General features: G+C 33.1%; 1 protein-coding gene across 7 annotated transcripts in view; it reads right to left on the bottom strand.

Moving 5' to 3' along the window:
• The window catches only part of CCDC178 (coiled-coil domain containing 178), a 445791-nt gene that overhangs the window by 329624 nt on the left and 97234 nt on the right, over positions 1-18933 (bottom strand). For all 7 annotated transcript variants that reach the window (XM_047698296.1, XM_047698297.1, XM_047698295.1 and 4 more), the window contains one exon: positions 14776-14929. In XM_047698296.1, the coding sequence (XP_047554252.1) occupies positions 14776-14929 (154 nt within the window). The remainder of the gene's footprint in view (positions 1-14775; positions 14930-18933) is intronic.

The following is an 18933-nucleotide window of genomic DNA, read 5'->3' as shown; positions in this document are numbered from 1 at the left end:
CAATGTTTATTCTTCCAATCCATGAGCAGGGAATGCTTTTCCATCTTTTTTTGTCTTCTTAGATTTCTTTCATGAGTGTTCTGTAGTTCCTAAAGTATAGATTCTTTACCTTTGGTTAGGTTTATTCCAAGGTATCTTATGGTTTTTGGTTGAGGTGAATAAAGTGTAATTAATGGCTCAATGAACCTCCTTTGCAACTTCCTACTAATGTGCTTCCTTGTGTATCAGAGCCCAGGACAAAAAAAGAACAGAAAAGAAGACAGGAAGTCCAGGAGGCAGTTCTACTCTTACTTGTGAAAGCGTTCAAGATGTAAATTAGTTTTGACCAATAGGAGATACAGTCACACATACTATGGATAGTAAAATTGAGATAAAAGGCATCTTCCTGATTCTTGATTGCTTTCTTTAAGTTTAGTTTTGTTAGTTTTCTGTTGGCAAGTAAGGTGGTGAGGTGTGAATATTGTATAGTTGTGTTTTAATGTCTACCCGCTAGCTGTGGGTGCTGCAGCACTGTGGCATCAAGCAGCAGGGGCTACAGCTTCCCAATCCCAGCTTTCTAATCCAAGGAGCAGGCATACACTCAATACAGGTTCAGAAGCAGCCCCAGATGTCATAGTTCCTCTACTGGTCAATTTGGAAAACCTCCTGAAGTCCAGCCTAAAGCTCTCTCGGCCAGCTTTGTAAACTAGTTGAAATCTCTAAATCCCTTCCTGCCCAAAACAGAGTGATTTCTGTTTTCTGCACTGTACTCCAACTGATATGATGGCAATTAATAACACATACTATTTGTACCATTAAAAAAGTACATTAAGAGAGCCGGGATGGCTCAGTCTGTTAAATATGCCTGACTCTGGTTTTGGCTCAGGTCATGATCTCAGAGTGGTGAGATGAAACCCTGCCTCAGCCTTGGTGCTCAGTGTGAAGTCTGCCTGAGACTCTCTCTCTCTTTCTCTCCTTCCCTTCTGCCTAGTAAATAAATAAAATATTTTTTTAAAAAGTATATTAGACTTTTATCTAATTATCATGAGGAATATCACAATGTATTTTTAAGTAAAAGAGCAAGTTTACTAAATGTGTATATAGGGAAAAACCCTTTTTAAGTTAAAAATCAAATAGTAAATTGTACAAACAGATACAATTATATATTTATAGGAGGATAGAAAAAATATGTGCAAGATGACATACTGTGTTGGTAACCAGGCTACTTCATGCAAGATCAGAAATGGGAAGAAAATAGGTATTACAACTGATAGCTAAACCTTTGTATCTTTTTATTTATACCATTTGCCAAGGTGAACATGTTACTATGTTAATAACATTTACAAGAAAATTAAATAAAGAAATGCAGCACCTAGTCTACACAATCTCACTGTTTTATAAATTGGGTGAGTCATTAATAGAGTGGAAATTACTGAGGACAACTGAAAATAAAAATAATGAAAACAACAAGGTGGGAAAACATTCTGCATACTACACCACTGAAAAGAGAACATATATATTTTAAATAATTAGTAATATAAGGGATTCATAATTGGCAATGTTTTAGACATGTGTATTAAATGAAGGATTAAGTTTGAACAGAAAATACCAATATTTAAAATTATTAAAATCATGTAAAGAATAAAATGTTTTTCTAAATGTATGGTACCCTTTATATGTATTCACCTTTAATCAACACGTTAACCTCTAAATCCCTCTCTTGCAGATTTTTAACATACAAAATTAACATATACCTAGTTCAAATGAGAAAACTCAATCTCAAAAGGGTATAACGTGCAGGTCACAACTGGAAAGTAGAGGCAAAATGTGAGTCTGAGTCTCTGTGACAGCCTCTAAAATAACATTCTAAATAAAGTGCTTTAAAAATTCTCAGCCTTACTAATCAGAGAAATGAAAATTTAAAACCACAGTGGGATAAATCCTACAAAAGAATTATAATTAAAAATAAATAAGAGACAATATCAGAGGACCATGTTAATCTGAGGCCGGAACTCTCATACATAATGGTCTGAGTAGAAAAAAATGTGTAACTATCTTGGAAAAATTTTTTGGCATTAGCTACTAAAACTGAACAGAAGGGTTTTGTTTTTGTTTTTGTTTTTTTTTGCCAAGCAATTTTCAACATAAATTAATACAGAGTTCCAATGTGTATTTCAACTATCTTGGTCTGAAAAACTAGAAGGACTGAGTGTCATAAACTGGAAGAGAAAAAACTGCAGGTTGGATATCTAAAGTTCAATTTTGGAAAAGGTAAGCTTGAGATACCAACTAGACAACTAAGTGGATTTGAGTTGTTAATTACATATACATAAAGCTTATTCTAAAAGACAAAGCCCTGAGAGTCTCAAATGTTTGTGCAGTTGGGGAAATCTAGAGAAACCAGCGAAGGAAACTGAGAGCAACTTTCCAGAAGAGTAAAGAGAAATAAGAATAGTGCGTGTTAGAAACCAAGAGAAAAAGTTTCCAGAGATAGGGTATAATCAGTTTGGCTAAGTGCTACATATAAGTTAATTAAAATAAGGACAAAGAAACAATGATTAGAGTTAGCAATATGGAAATCACTATTGACCTAAATCAGTGATGCTCTGGTTGAATGGTGAAGACAAAAAAGAAAATTAAGATGTGTCTAAGATAAGGGTGAGAGATATTATAACCAAATGAGATTTATTACAATAATGCAAAGCTCAACATTAGGAAACCCATCAATATAATTCACTAACTTTATATGGATATTATACAGATAAGAGAAAATATATAAGTATTTCCCTAGGTGAAAAGAGAACCTTGACAAAATCTGACACCTGTTCCCAATTTTAAAAATACTCAATAAATTGAAACCGATATATTCTTAACATGACAAAATATATTTTGACTCCTAAAGTCAGACTCTTACTTAAGGGAAAAAACTAGCATCAGTCCCATCAAGAGAAGAACATAGCAAGGATGCCAATGACCTCTACTACCATTTAACACGGTACTGGATACATTAACCAATGTAATCAGATAAGAGATAACTTTTAAAAGACATAAAAATAATGAAGGGATAGTAATATCTGTATTTAAAGTTGAAATAATAGCACTCTTGGAAAATCCAAAATAAACAATGATTAAACTGCCATAAATATTTTTAAAATCAGTAAATTAGTAAAATATGAATTAGCATTGATTTTATATACCTAAATATAACCAGGAATAAGAATTAATGAAAGAGAAAATCCCCAATTAACATGCAACAAAATAACTAATTAGGGATAAACTTATCAAAAATATGGAAACCCTATATGAGGAAACATTTTGAAAAATTTTCTAAGACACAAAAAGAGAACTGAACAAATAGGATGGTATCATCTTACTGGCTTAAAATAATACATATTTGTTATCTCATGATTCTGTAGAACAGAATGCTAGTGGGTTAAGTAAACACCCTGTTTACGGTCTCACAAGCTGAAATGATGGTTTCAGCTGGCCTGGGCTCTTCTGCAGAGACTCCACAGAATGAGCCACTGCTAATCTCATTAAGACTGTGGGCAGAATTCATTTTCCTTTCACATTTTTTATATGGTCCACTCCATTTTAAAGTCAGCAATGGTTGGTTGAGTGCTTCTCATGCTCTGTTTCTGACTCCACTTTCTGCTACATTTCCCTGAATTTTTTTATCCTCAGCCAAGAGGAAGAATAACCTTCTGTAGTTTTCAACCGCACCCTCTGGAATTTTATCTACCCTCTCAATTCTTGGTCCCACCTTCAGGACTCTTAGCTTCACTATTTGGATCATCCTTCCTTTTTCATGAAAAATAGCACAAGTTTGCAGGTGAACAATTTTATCAACCTGCTTCTTTCCAGAAGAATCATGAGATCCAATGGCTTTCTTTTATTTTATACACTGTCAGTCTCTTTTAGTATTTTGCTGATATAAAATTCACAACATGTGGGTCTCCCATGTAGACCAGGGATGCATGCATGCATTCATATATATGTACATATATGTACATATGCATGTATGCACATCTATATATGCATATAATTCATAGGTATGCACACATATGTTTATGTGTACATATGCATGTATGTATGCATGTATCTGTGTCTGTGTGTGTATTCCATTAGATAGTGGAGACATGTCCAAAATATTTTTTAGATAATCACTTCTCTATTTTTGGTTACACTGAAATAGTCAAGAACCAATAGCCTTATGTGTCCTTCTAGATTAAGGTATATGTGAATCACTTTAATTTAAAAAGAATTTCAATTAAAATTGATTAATATTTATAAATTATATGCAAATATATTAACTTAAATTTTAGCAGTTACACAGAATATATTTTTCTAACATATATAAAACCACCTCTATAACTAAAAAATGATTGAATTTACAACCTTAGAACATTTTTATCAACTAAAGAATACTAATGAGGGGGCGCCTGGCTGGCTCAGTGGGTTAAGCCTCTGCCTTCCGCTCAGGTCATAATCTAAGGGTCCTGGGATTGAGCCCTGCGTCAGGCTCTCTGCTCAGCAGGGAGCCTGCTTCTCCCTCTCTCTCTGCCTGCCTCTCTGCCTACTTGTGATCTCTCTCCGTCAAATAAATAATCTTTTAAAGAATTATAAAGAATACTAATGAAAGTAACTAATATTTATAGTACTTAATACAGACTTACTCTAAGAGAACTGTGAAGTACAAGAAATCCAGTGGGTAATCTCATCTAAAAATTAATCAGAAGGCACCAAATGCATACAAAATTATTATGAGAATAACTTTTCTTAGCTCTCCATTTCACTCAAATCAATTGTAAAAATTCCAGAATCTCTCTCTTTTACAACATAGATAATGTTTGCTTAAGACAAAGTCTAGGAATTTTTATTTTAAAGAATTAGTAAATTAAGTGACAAATGATATTGAGGAGGGAAAAACCTTCTATACTTACAAGAAAACTTGAAGAATTGGTATGTAGTTTTTTAAAAGTTTTTTTTAAATGTATTTTTTAAAAGTTAACAGGTACATGAAACGCAAAACACAAGAAGCAAAGAACAAATCTGTAATCACATGCAGTTTACAGTGTGACTTCTAGGTCCCATGTGTGTATCTATATAACAAAGCATTTTAATGTAATTAAGATAATAAAGTTATGTATTGTACTTTTTTACATAACATGAATATTTGCCATTTCAAAGTCCCAAAACTACAAGTATTTTGATAACCTAAAATACACTACATCAACTCAATCTGAAAGAAAAAAAATGTAAGCCTGCTTTACTTGGTAACAAAAATGTCATGAAAGACAAAAATGGCAACAGACCTCTAGATAAAGATATTGGCAAAATTACAATTAAAATAATGCATTCTCTTCATGTTCAATTAAAAGTGAGACAGAGAGTAACAGAGTACACAAAGTATAATGCTTCTGAACAAATTCATTATTCAATCTATACTATTAGCAAGCAGGTATGTTGCCATTGAATCACTTAGTACCTTCCTATAGCGCAGACAAAAGCGATGTACACATATTAACAGTTATTATTTAAATGTGAATATGAACACACCCACATACATCTCTGCCTCTATACTTCCTTCTGCCATGGGCTGCCAACCCAGTAAGTCCTAACATACATTTCTCAGAGACAGTTTAACAATTCCATGTTCAAGATGCTTCTTTCCTATCAATTATAACAAAAAGAAACTTGTAAATTGGTTAATTCACTAGCCGTACATTTCATCATGCCTTGCACCTCAGGATATCTGAGAAACTTAGATGTTACAAATAATGAACCTTGTCCAGAATAAAACAGGTACTTCACAAAAACCCATATACAGACCTATGATTGTAACTTAAAACTGTCTTCTAGATATAGAGATAGTAGTAAAAAGCCTTTCCCTTCACCCTTCCTCTACTCCCTCCACCATTTCAATGACTAAGTACAGGGATACATCTAGCTCCAAGAGGTGGATTAACAGACAGAACAGAACGGTCCTTCCTAAAAACTAACAAAAGGACATTTATTACAACAGGACTATTTTACCACTCCTACTTTTTATATACTTTGTACATTAAGACTTTTTTATCCTTTAGTACACAGCAGTGTTAACTACAGTGTTCTTACAGAAGAATGGTTCTTAGACCACCTGAACTTGGCTAAGAACTCATGGGCACACAATGCTCCTCTCTTCACTCCCTTCCTTGCCCACCCCATGCCCTGCCATCCAGTGAACAGTCAACATACTCTCCAAGACATCAAGTTTAACAATCCCATTCCCAAAATACAACCATTTATGAATTAACAGAATACTTAAAGGGTGTTACTTTAACTCTCTACCTTTAACATATGTGCACTTTTAAACATCTAGAAGACTAGATGTTTCAAGTAAGGATTTATTTGAAGTTTGCCCACTTTACACACAGCAGCACTGAAGGAACATTCTGACCTAGAATCTTCTGTCTTCCCATCTCTACCAACCCAGGAGAAAGCATAAGTATCTGTAATGCTTACAGGGGATTTTAACAATATCACTTGTTGCTGTTTGCAGAACAATCTTTTCTGTAAATTTAAACACTGTGTACACAATGTTTACTAACTACTTTCTCATAAACTGGAAACCTTTTTAACATCTAGAAGGATGAGGTGCTGTAAATAGGACTCATTTGTCCTTTAAATGACATATACACCGCTAAGTAAAACAAAATGCAGACATACGGGACAATGGTTAATCCTGCCTAACTGTAAACATACTGGTAGTAAGCCCTTTGTGCTCTCTTCTCCTTCCTCCCTGAACAAGCACAAATATAATACAATGTGTACTGCTTTGAGAGGCGGTATGATTATGTTTAAACTGATGGCTAAAATTCTTTTAGATTTAAAGAGACAATGTGTAACATCAACAACATTTAAAGGTATAACATAAGGTAAAATGTAAAAATAGTATAAACCCAGATCTTAAATTGTGAGCAGCTGCCATACAAGTTCCCGTGGACAACAGCTCTATAAGATTAATGATATCAAAGCCAAGAAATTGAATTAATGGAAATATTATTGTTAAAAATTAATTTTGGAAAATGTAAAAATGCAGGCAATCATTCAAGCCCTACCAAAAATACATGGCATAGGATTCTGGCATGAACCTCTAATACTACACTATAGTGCAACTTTCATTATTTTTCCATCACAGTATTATTTTGTTAAAATGAGTAGTTATGTAATATTTAAGTTTTAGAAATACCATAGTTTTGATTATAATGCTTAAAAACTGAAAACATCCTAAACATTCGATAATAAAAGGTCTAAAATTTCTCAATTATTAAAATTACATTGTAAAATATAAGATAATTTTGAATAAGTTTTTATCTAAGAAGAAACATGTCATCAATTACTGTATGCATATGAAAATACAGTTATTAATTATAGCACAATGCCTGTTTATGCATAACAAAATATTAGCAGAGACCGCATCTGGATAGTGAAGTCATAGATCAATATTTTCTTCTACTCATATGAGTATATTCTAAAGTCTGAGGCATGCCAATTAAATATTTTTGCTATTCAAAAAGTGCCTTAAAGAAATGTTAGCTAATAGTTATGTGTAATGAATCCTACCAGATTTTCGAAGGATTTTAAGAAAGAAAATAGGATCCCTTATTAGTAATTTCAGTGTAGTGTGGTAGTTAAAACAGACTGGAAATCATTTGAAGGGGGAATGCAGTTGAGAAATCTGAGTGAAAACAGAAAATTCTTTAAAGAAATTTTGCTTCAAAATGTAACAAGAAATACAACTGTAGCTCTTTGAGAAAGATTTAAAAACAAAAACAAAAACATTAAGCATTGGAAACAGAGAAGTGAAAGGTAAAAAGAAATAGAATAAGCCTAAAGGAATAAGAAAATAAACTGTAACTGTAAGAGCATACATTACTATTTTAGAAGCTGGAAACTGTGGAAGTATGAAATCTAAGGACTACCTCTTTTTTTCTATTCCATTTATAAAAATTTGAAAATCTAACTTAAAAAGTGAAATTAGAAATTAGTTAGAAATAAGAGATATACAGAAGTATAAGAGAGCATTCTATATCATATCATAATAATTTCCAAAATATTAATCCACTTGGATTATTTCTAGGGCCATTAAAACTTGTAAATTAACCTTAAGAAGAAACCTATATAACCTGGTGATGAAATAAAACAACTGCCCATGACAAATAAAATAATAATTCAAACAATTAAAAAATATAAAAACACCAGAATTATATTTTCAACTAAAGGATTTTATCAAACTTTTAAGAAAAAGTTATTTAAATCCATATTAATTCCTCAGGTAATAAGAAAGGAAGAAAAGCTTCACAACTCATTTTTTAAAGCCAGTATAATCCTGATAAGAAAATCTATCAAATATAGTACAAATTAAGAACACTGGAATACAGACTAACTTATGAATATGGATGCAAAATCTTAAATAAAATACTTGCAAATCAAACTCAGCAGTAAATTAAAGGAACAATAAACCATAACCAAGCAGAGTCATCTCAAGAATTTAAAAAAGATTTAATATTAATATAATACATCACTTCAATAGGTCAAATGAGAAACTCTTTAAAATCTTCACAGATGCTCACAAAGCAACATCTATTCCTGGTAAACAATTTTTATAACCTGCATATATTTTTTAAGTCTTTAACATGATAATGAGCACATATTTGAAATAAACATTTAGACAACATTAAACACTTCTTTAAAATAAGAAAGGAAATAAAGTCAATTTCAAAGAATTTTAAAATATTTTAGAAATATGCTACACTGAAATTGAAATCTTATGATGAAAAAATTAGCAATATGTACTTTTATATACATTATCACATTTTATCCATATTATTATATTGAATATGTTATAATGAAAGAATTGCATTGTAGTTTGTAGTCTGGCTCTACCACTTAACAGCTTTGAGTCCATGAAGAATTTACTATGCCTCTCTAGTTTCTTAGTTGGTGATAGTAATAATTATGCATATGATTAGGAATAATCATTGGCCTACTTTTTTTTAAGAAATAAGTTTCTTTTTTTTTTTTTAAGATTTTATTTATTTATTTGACAGAGAGAGATCACAAGCAGGCAGAGAGGCAGGCAGAGAGAGAGAGGAGGAAGCAGGCTCCCTGCTGAGCAGAGAGGCCCGATGCAGGGCTCGATCCCAGGACCCTGAGATCATGACCTGAGCTGAAGGCAGCGGCTTAACCCACTGAGCCACCCAGGAGCCCAAGAAATAAATTTCTTAAGAAGATTTTAAGGTAAATGATGAGTCAAAAAGAATTTGTGGGATGTTTTGTGGTATCAGAATTTATACTATATAGTACAGAGACCAATAAGGTAGTAATAAAACAAATTTCTACTAACAAATTAATATCCAAAAATGAAACCATAGGTATATATACAAAAGCAATTCATTTATTTACAATCCTTATCTACAATCTGATTTTTTTTAAAGTTCTGTGTACCTGCCACTGGTCAGTAAAATATGAAAATCACAAAGGATTTAGAAATTTTTAAAAACCATTTTTATTATCTAATGAAATAACTGGATAAAATGAAATACAGATGGCTTTTTTTTAATATCACAAGAAGCTAAGAGTTGCAGAAGATGAAATTATGTTCTAAAAAAATGCTGAACTATAGTAGCAGTAGGCTTCAAAGAATATATGAGATAAGAATTTATAGAAAATCTGTAATTCAACATTTAAAAATAATTTTATTTTGACAATATTTTTAAGGTACTTAACCAATTTCAAGATTTTTTTGCCCTACAAAAGCTACTGTTTGTAGACATGAAAAGGAAAAATGTGTTTTCATAGATACAATTCCAACACAAATTAGAAAAGAGTGTATGTTAATGAAGCAAAGACTAAATTGGAAGCATGATATGCCTTGAAATTTTAAAAAATCAGTTAGGTTGTATGTGCAATTAGGCAGCACAAATCTTTTACTTTTCTCTTGAGCTAGAAGTTTCAACTGCATACCAAAAAATAATGGGTGGAAGTGATGCACATTGCTTTTAATTGAGTACTTAACATGTGCTCCTTAAAAACCTAGCTTAAAGGGTTTATGATGAGCAAAATGCAGGAAAAAAATATATCTAAACTTCATCATGTTCTGGTCTTCCCCAGAAAATATGATAGTCCCCAAATGATTACTATAATTGAAAAATATTACTAACATTATAAAATATATTCATAATACCTCATTAAAAATAACATTTTTGTTAGGAAAGGCCATACTTGCCATTTTAGAGATGATCAAAGAAATAAAAAACTGTTTGTAAGATTAGTGAATAAATTTTCCATTTTTTAAAAAGGATTATTTATTTATTTATTTGACAGGGAGAGAGATCACAAGTAGGTAGAGAAGCAGGCAGAGAGAGAGGCAAGCAGGCTCCCCGCTGAGCAGAGAGCCCAAGGCGGGGCTCGATCCCAGGACCCCGAGATCGTGACCTGAGCCAAAGGCAGAGGCTTAACCCACTGAGGCACCCAGGCACCCCAAATTTTCCATTTTTGAAGATATTTTAACAATGATATTCTTGGGGCGTCCTGAGAACCAGGCCCGAATCAGGCTCCCTGTTCAGCAAACAGCCTGCCTCTCCCTCTCCCATTCCCCCTGCTTGTGTTCCCCCTCTCACTGTGTCTCTCTCTGTCAAATAAATAAAATCTTTAAAAAAAATGATATTCTTTAAGATGACAAATTTCAGCATGATTAGGAAATTGAGAACATAATTATTTCACAACACTATATAATATTTTAAAAATTTTATTGGTTGTCCTATATTTCTCTGATGCTTATAGTAGTCCCTGGAAAGAAATAAAATGTAAGAAAGCTACATGCATCATTTTAAATCTTCACAGATATTCTGAATATATGCACTATACACTCCATGGCTCGCAAAATTCTTTCCAAGCTCACAGTGATGTGTTTCTTTTTTTCCATTTATTCCTTCTTTTTTCTTTCCTTTCCTTCTTCCTTCCTCCAATCTTTCTTCTCCTTCCTTCTTTCCTTCTTCCCTTTCTTCTTTCCTTCTTTCCTTCCCTCTCTTCCCCTCCCTCCCCTTCTCCGCCCTTTTGCTCGCTTCCTCCTTTGGTTTCATTTATTCACTGGTTAACTCACCCATTCAAAAAGACTGAAATGCCTTTCCTTGAGTGCCTAATATGGCATTTCACTGAGTACCTAATATAGGACAGAAACTGTGCATATTACACAAAAGAAATAAAAATCACAATGCATCTCCTACCCTTAAAAACATTATAGTCTAAAAAAAAGTAGACAAGCAATCACTCATTTCAACAGTGTTGTAAGTACTGGTTTGAATGTAAACAGAGAGTGCAATTAGAGGCCAAAGCGGACAGAATAAAGTGAGGAGACTGTTTTACCAATGATTTTACTCCTTCCAAGCTGAAGTTTAAAATGAAGAGGATTTATGGGGTGCCTAGGTGGCTCAGCTGGTTAAGCATCTGATTCTTGATTTTGGCTCAGGTCATGATCTCAAGGTCCTGAGACCATACCCTGTTGGGCTCCAGAAAGGTGTGGAGCCTGCTTAAGATTGATTCTCTCTCTCTCCCTCTTCCTCTGCCCCTCCCCTCACTGCTCACATGCACATGCATGTGCTCTCTCTCTCTGAGAAAAATTAAATGAATGAATGAATAAATAAATAAATAAATAAAAATGAGAGGATTCAGTCAGACCATGGTAGGACTGGAAGGATGAGTAAGTTGAATACCAACTTTATAGTCAGGGAGAACTGTATTTATGAAAAAAAAAAATCAAAACAGAATATAGAAAGCTCTTGGCACATTTCTGGCCTCTTGCAGTTTTTCCAGGTAGCTAGAGAACAGAGTTAGAGGGAAAAGGGTAACTACAGAGTACCTGGTCAAAGAAACAAGGGCAAATTGAAGAGATACTTAGGTTACTATCTATTTAAGATCAGTTTCTTCCAATTCACTGTTCCTATGTCATCCCCCCTGGCACTTAGGCCCACTGTGTTTTAGTTTAGTGTTTTAAGCCTTGCCTTTTTCTGGATTCTTTTACATTGCCTATGCAGCAGTGTAAGTCATGTCCATATTAAGTTAGGGACATATTCCCTATAGCGCATGAAAGAGAACAAAATGAAAACATTTTCAGGGAAACAAAATTTTGAAAATATCAAATCTAGCTCACTAAAAAAGCTCATAAAGGATATACTTTAGTAACAAGAAAAAATAATGTAATTAGGAATGTCCAATAGACAAAAGAACTGTGAAAAAGATTACAATGGGAAAAATATAATCAAACATTTATTATGTAAACTAATAAAACTTATCTTAATACAGGGATTATTAAATAAGATAGGCATAACATGATGGAAAGTAAACTACCTATCAAGAAAAAATCATAAGATCCTCAAACTTCAAGAAGTTAAAGATGTTGATTATGATTTATAATCAGTAAATGAAATATCCATTCCAAAACTTCTAATAATTTATAGCTTAAAAATGTAAAAATCAAGTATATCATAAGCAAAAACTTAATTCTAAACATTCTAAACTTAGTTTCATCGAAAACATGGTTACAAATTATATAAAGCAGAAAACAACAACAACAAAAAAATGGAAACAATAAGAAAGAAATCCACTATCACATTGAAACATTTTAATACAGTTCTCAGTAATTTAGATCAGAAAATAAATCAGAATATAAAAGATTTAAATAACAGAATTAGCACAGTTTACAAAATGAACCTATTTAGGATTGCATCCCACTACCAGAGATAAAAGTTTTCCTAAATAAAATATTTATGCAAATTACCCATGTAGTAGGACAAAAATTAAATCTTCATGAATTTTAAATAGTACCTACCATATAGACTACATTTACAAATAAATCAGAATTACATTAAAAATTTATTTTAAAAAATAACTTTAAAATTCAGTGGAGATAAGAGTTAATTTGTCTAAGACTAATCTCGGGTTGATTTTCCAGAGAGAGTTTGCCTTCTACAAAGTTCCAAGGAAACTGCTTGAGGTTCAATTTAGAAAAACTACCCAAATAAGTGGACAGATAGATCATGTTTATGTTTAGGTATCCCCATCATAAAGATCTCATTTTTCCATCATACAATCCATAAATGAATATGATTCCAATCATAATTCCAATAAAACTTCTGAAGGAAATGAGTAAGATAACATTGAAATTTATACAGAAGAACAAAGGTCAAGAACAGCCTAAAACTCATAAAGAAAGGTAAGACTGAGGGATTCACCACAATAATCAAAAATCATTAGAAGCTTAGTAATATAGACATAAAGTGCTGAGGTAAAGATGGTTAAGTAAACCAAATAAATTTTAAAAAAGATGGAAAAGATACACACAAATATGGAAGCCTCACATGTGACAGAGATGGCACTGAATATTAATATAGAAATATAATAACTTATATTGCAACGATTTGTTTTCTATTTAAGAAAAAAATGTAATTGGAACCTCAACTTCACACCATACCCATATATGAATTTCGTATTGATTATGCTTCACATGTGGCAAATGAAATATGCATTCCTAAAATTCTAGATAGTTTCTTACTTTTAAACTTATAAATAAAAGATAGGAGAAAAATATCAGTTTTGAATATTTTAAACATAATTTCATCTAGAAGCATCATGTAAATATGGAAAGCCAAATTTCAAAACATTTAGAATAAAATATCAGAGAATATTTTTTTACTTCAACGTAGAAAAAATAATTCTTAAATTCAGAAAAGCACAAAAGTCGAAGGAAAGTATTTATAACTTTTCTACATTAAAACTGAAGTTTTTCTTCATCAGAAGTTACCATAAAGAAATGAAAGATGACTGGACAAAAATATTTTTAATAAATGTAACTTTAAAATATTTAGTATCAATAATATACAAGTTCTTACAAATTAAGTCAAAATATAATCATGCAACAGATGGGGAAAAATCATGAGCAGCTTTTTCACAAAAAAAGGAAATATAAATGACCTCCAAAAAGCCACTAAAACATGCTTAGCCTCACTCTTAATTGTGGATTAATTTTTAAAAAAATTTAATGAGACACAGTTAAAGAGTATATAGATAGAAATATAATAGAAAGTGGCAATAAAAACATGTAGTTTTGATTCCAATGAATGCCAAATGGTATAGAATGTATATTATTGCTTTGTACTATATTTATTTTTACCATCTTATTATTCCTTTTACTATTTACTATGAATAGTAAATATAGTGAATAAGATGTGGGAGAACAGGAAGGCAGGAAAAATGAGTCATAAGAGCAGGTCAGAGTGAAACTATGCCGGAGAGGACTCAACCCCCTCTTTCTGATTTAAAGACGAAGGGAACCACCAGCGTGGGATGCAAGCAGCCTCTGAAAGCTAAGAATGATCCCAGGCTGACGGCCACAAGTGAAACAATGACTTCAGATCTAAAAGCACTGAAACTGAGTCCTGCCAAAACTGAAATGAGCTTGACAACAGATTAATCCTAGAGTCTCCAGAAAGAAATGTAGGGTTGCTAATAGTTTGATTTCAGTTTTAGAAGACCCAGAGCACAGGAACCAGCTAAGATATGACCCAGAGAAACCTTGAGATAATAAATGGGTGTTGTTTCAAGCTGCTTAAATTCTGGTAATTTGTTATGTAGTAAGAGAAGACCAACATAGACAGATAATTATCTAAATGCTATTTCATTACTGACAGTAAGTTTTAACAACTATGGCTTAAAACTAAAATCAGTATTTTTTTATTTTTAAATTGGAAAACCCACCATTTTTGATAAATCAGATAGTTCCTTTGTTGATGACTTTGTTTCCTTCAGTGCTTCAGTCACTGCTTCTTTGTTCTCCTCAATACTAGCATTGACATTTTGTACCGCTGTAGAGTAGTGATGATATAGATTGTCAAGTTTCTCTATCTCTCTCCTAAGAGGAAAAACATGGTTGGTTTTATTCACAATGAAAGGAAAATCATGTTTAAAATTTTATGTAAATTAGTTTCTGACATAACAATGCAAATCAATGGAATTTATCTTTTCCTAAAATTTGTCCTATCCCAAAGCAACTTTTTAAAAATACTATTTAGGATCAAGAAGTAAATGGTGAGAAAAAATTCACCAGATGTATTTATGTTTCCAATGGGAAAAAATGAGGCAAAAGTGATTCCTAAATTATTTAAAATAAATCACCTTTTGATTTAATTTCAGGTGATAGAGCTAAGCACCTTTGATTCAGAGGGTGGGCAGGACAGGGATGGGAAGGCAAAACAAAAGGAAGAGAAAAAAAGAAGAGAGGTTGTAGAAGTGAAAAGACTGCATATTATTAAAGCCCTAGTTTACTGTTTCTTCTTTCTTAGTCTTAGAGGTAAAATGGAGGAAACTGCAGCTTAGGAAAACAATAGGTTTACTAAAAAATAAATTGCCAAGTATTTTGATCTTATGTGATCTCCACAAAGAAAGCCAGAGCTAAACTGTGACCCACATAATCCTATATCCTATCCAGTAGGTAGGAAACACATTCCAAAAATAGAAGTCCCTTTTGATACTGGTGTTACAGTTTATATACACGAAAAGTATGGTGAGAAAATGACAAAGTTATCATTTCTACAAAATATCAGTAAGAAATACAGATAACTCCACCTGGAAGTAGCCCAGGTTCTCATGCACTAACCCTGATTTTAGGAGTAGAGTCAAACGAAACTGAAAGATACAACTTCATTAAGGAAATGAAAATTAAAACAATTAAAAATAAGCAAAAGATTCTTCTTTACCCTTCCACGTCTGGAGAGTACAGGTCTCCCTAGCAGAATTCTAGAAGCAAGTAGATAACGAGAGATGGGGACCCTCAGCATTCAAAATATATGTTTGATTATATTTCTTTTTTTTTCCTTTTTTTCCTTTAAAAATTTTTTTTAACATATAATGTATTATTTGCTTCAGGGGTACAGATCTGTGAATCATCAGTCTTACACAATTCACAGCGCTCACCATAGCACTTTTCTCAATAGTATCTATTTCCCCCAGTCCAGATAATGAACTACAGACTTTGACTGAATAAGAACTGAACAACTGCCCAATGTCATCGAATTTAGGAACTAAGTATTATTTTAGTTGTCTCCTTACTCCATTTCCTAAACTTGATGCCACCAATTCCTCAGCTTTTTAAGGATTTTTCAGGGTAGATTTTGCTACTAGTGCCCCTAGACACCAATTGTTCAGATTTTATCAGTCTCCTATCTGCTAAATCAGAATAAATTTAGAAGACTAAAATGGGAAGAATCATTCTATCTGTTAAGAGTTACAATGTAAGGCTTCAAGATACTAAAGAGCATATGTTATATGCATGTTTCCATTCATATGGATTTCAAGAACAGGCAAAAAACTAAGTCTGGTGATAGAAGTCAGAATGAAGATGACCTCTTTGGGATAGAAGAGGGCAGTGGTACAGACTGGGAAAGAAAACAAGAGAAATCTCCAGTATGCTGAAAAGCTTCTATACCTAAATCAGGGGCATGGTTACATGAATGAATACATATTTTAAAAATTATCAATGTGGGGTGCCTGGGTGGCTCAGTGGGTTAGAGACTGTCTTCGGCTCAGGTCATGGTCCCAGGGTTCTGGGGTGGAGCCCCACATCGGGCTCTCTGCTCAGCAGGGAGCCTGCTTCCTCCTCTCTCTCTGCCTGCCTCTCTGCCTACTCGAGATCTCTGTCAAATAAATAAATAAAATCTTTAAAAAAAAGTCATCAATGTATACACTTGATAGCATACATAATCATGTTTCTGTATGTGTATTCTCAACAAATTAAAAAATCATGAAGAACAATAAACATATCTCTAAAATTTTACTTAACAGATCATTTACAACTCCTCTAATGCTTACAGTAGAATTTTATTAAATATACTTGATCCTGGAGTCCTGGGACAGATCCCCACATCTGACTCCCTGCTCAGCAGGAAGTCTATTTCTCCCTCTGCTCTTCTTCCTGTTCTTGCCCTCTCACCCTGCTCCTGCTATCTGGCTCTGGCTCTCTCAAATAAATAAATAAAATCTTTAAAAAAAATTTTTTTTTAATTTATTTTTTTTTAATTTTTTTATTTTTTTCAGCATAACAGTATTCATTATTTTTGCACCACACCCAGTGCTCCATGCAATCCGTGCCCTCTACAATACCCACCACCTGGTGCCCCCAACCTCCCACCCCCCACCCCTTCAAAATTCTCAGATCGTTTTTCAGAGTCCATAGTCTCTCATGGTTCACCTCCCCTTCCAATTTCCCTCAACTCCCTTCTCCTCTCCATCTCCCCTTGTCCTCCATGCTATTTGTTATGCTCCACAAATAAGTGAAACCATATGATAATTGACTCTCTCTGCTTGACTTATTTCACTCAGCATAATCTCTTCCAGTCCCGTCCATGTTGCTACAAAACTTGGGGATTCATCCTTTTTTTTTTTTTTTTTTTTTTTTTTTACAGCTTTATAAACATATATTTTTATCCCCAGGGGTACAGGTCTGCGAATCGCCAGGTTTACACACTTCACAACACTCACCATAGCACATACCCTCCCCAATATCCATAACCCCACCCCCTCTCCCAACCCCCTCCCCCCATCAACCCTCAGTTTGTTTTGTGAGATTAAGAGTCACTTATGGTTTGTCTCCCTCCCAATCCCATCTTGTTTCATTTACTCTTCTCCTACCCCCTCGACCCGCCATGTTGCATCTCCTCTCCCTCATATCAGGGAGATCATATGATAGTTGTCTTTCTCCGATTGACTTATTTCGCTAAGCATGATACCCTCTAGTTCCATCCACGTTGTCGCAAATGGCAAGATTTCATTTCTTTTGATGGCTGCATAGTATTCCATTGTGTATATATACCACATCTTCTTTATCCAAAATTTTTTAAAAAATAAATTAAAAGTAAAATTAAAATAAAATTCCAGGCTTAAATCCCTGGTTTTAAGAACTCACAAGATTCAGCTCCTGTTGATTTCAAAGCCAAATGTTATGGGGATCCACCTACTCCTTGCCAGCTCCCCATATGATAGTCTGTTTCTTGTCCTTCTCCACACAACTGGCTCCCTCCCTGCCTTGGATGGCCATGGTCTGTTTGGTTCCAAACTCCTGTCTCTGCCCTTCCTACCTTCCATGATGTGCTTTTTTTTCTACCTTTAGTTGTGAGTTTGTTCTGCCAGTCTTCAAGTCATTTTCTGGGTTATTTACATTACTGTGAATGTTATCTAGTTGTACCCATGGGAGGAGACAAGCTTAGCATCCTCCTACCCTGCCATCTTCCCAGCCTCTCTGTCTCATTTTAAAGTTATTCATATATATTGTCAAATTGCCTATAGATGTATATAACAAGTATATATAACTGATATCTATGTATGTGCAAAAGTGACTATTTTTTTAAAAAATCTCCAGCATGGGGTATTATTAAAAACAAATTATGTGGCCATGTATTATTATAAATAGCATCCAAGTATTTCAACTTGCATTTGTTTGATTTCCAATAAAATGGGAGTATTTAAAAATATATATAGACTTCATTTTGCATTTTAGTAATTGAGTATTTTTTTATTACATTCTTGATGTATTTGTGTTTTATGATATTCTTCTAATTCTTCTTGTTCACTGTTAATTCTTTATGGTCTAGTATATCAAAATAAAATTTTTATTTGTTCAAATTGATTAATGATCATATTCATTGCGGAGCTGGAATCAAGTAAATATAAGCAAAATGAAGAACACAAAATTTATACATAGTTCTATTATCTAGGTAATACCCATTAATGTTTTTATTTCCTCACATACAATGCATATTTTAAATATTGTCTATTATTTAATAAGTCAATCACTCTTTTTTTTTTTTGTTAAAGATTTTATTTATTTATTTGACAGAGACCACAAGTAGGCAGAGAGGCAGG

The sequence above is a fragment of the Lutra lutra genome, chromosome 12 (assembly GCF_902655055.1).
Source record: "Lutra lutra chromosome 12, mLutLut1.2, whole genome shotgun sequence".
Classification (NCBI taxonomy): domain Eukaryota; kingdom Metazoa; phylum Chordata; class Mammalia; order Carnivora; family Mustelidae; genus Lutra; species Lutra lutra.
This window is presented reverse-complemented; position numbering and strand designations above follow the sequence as displayed.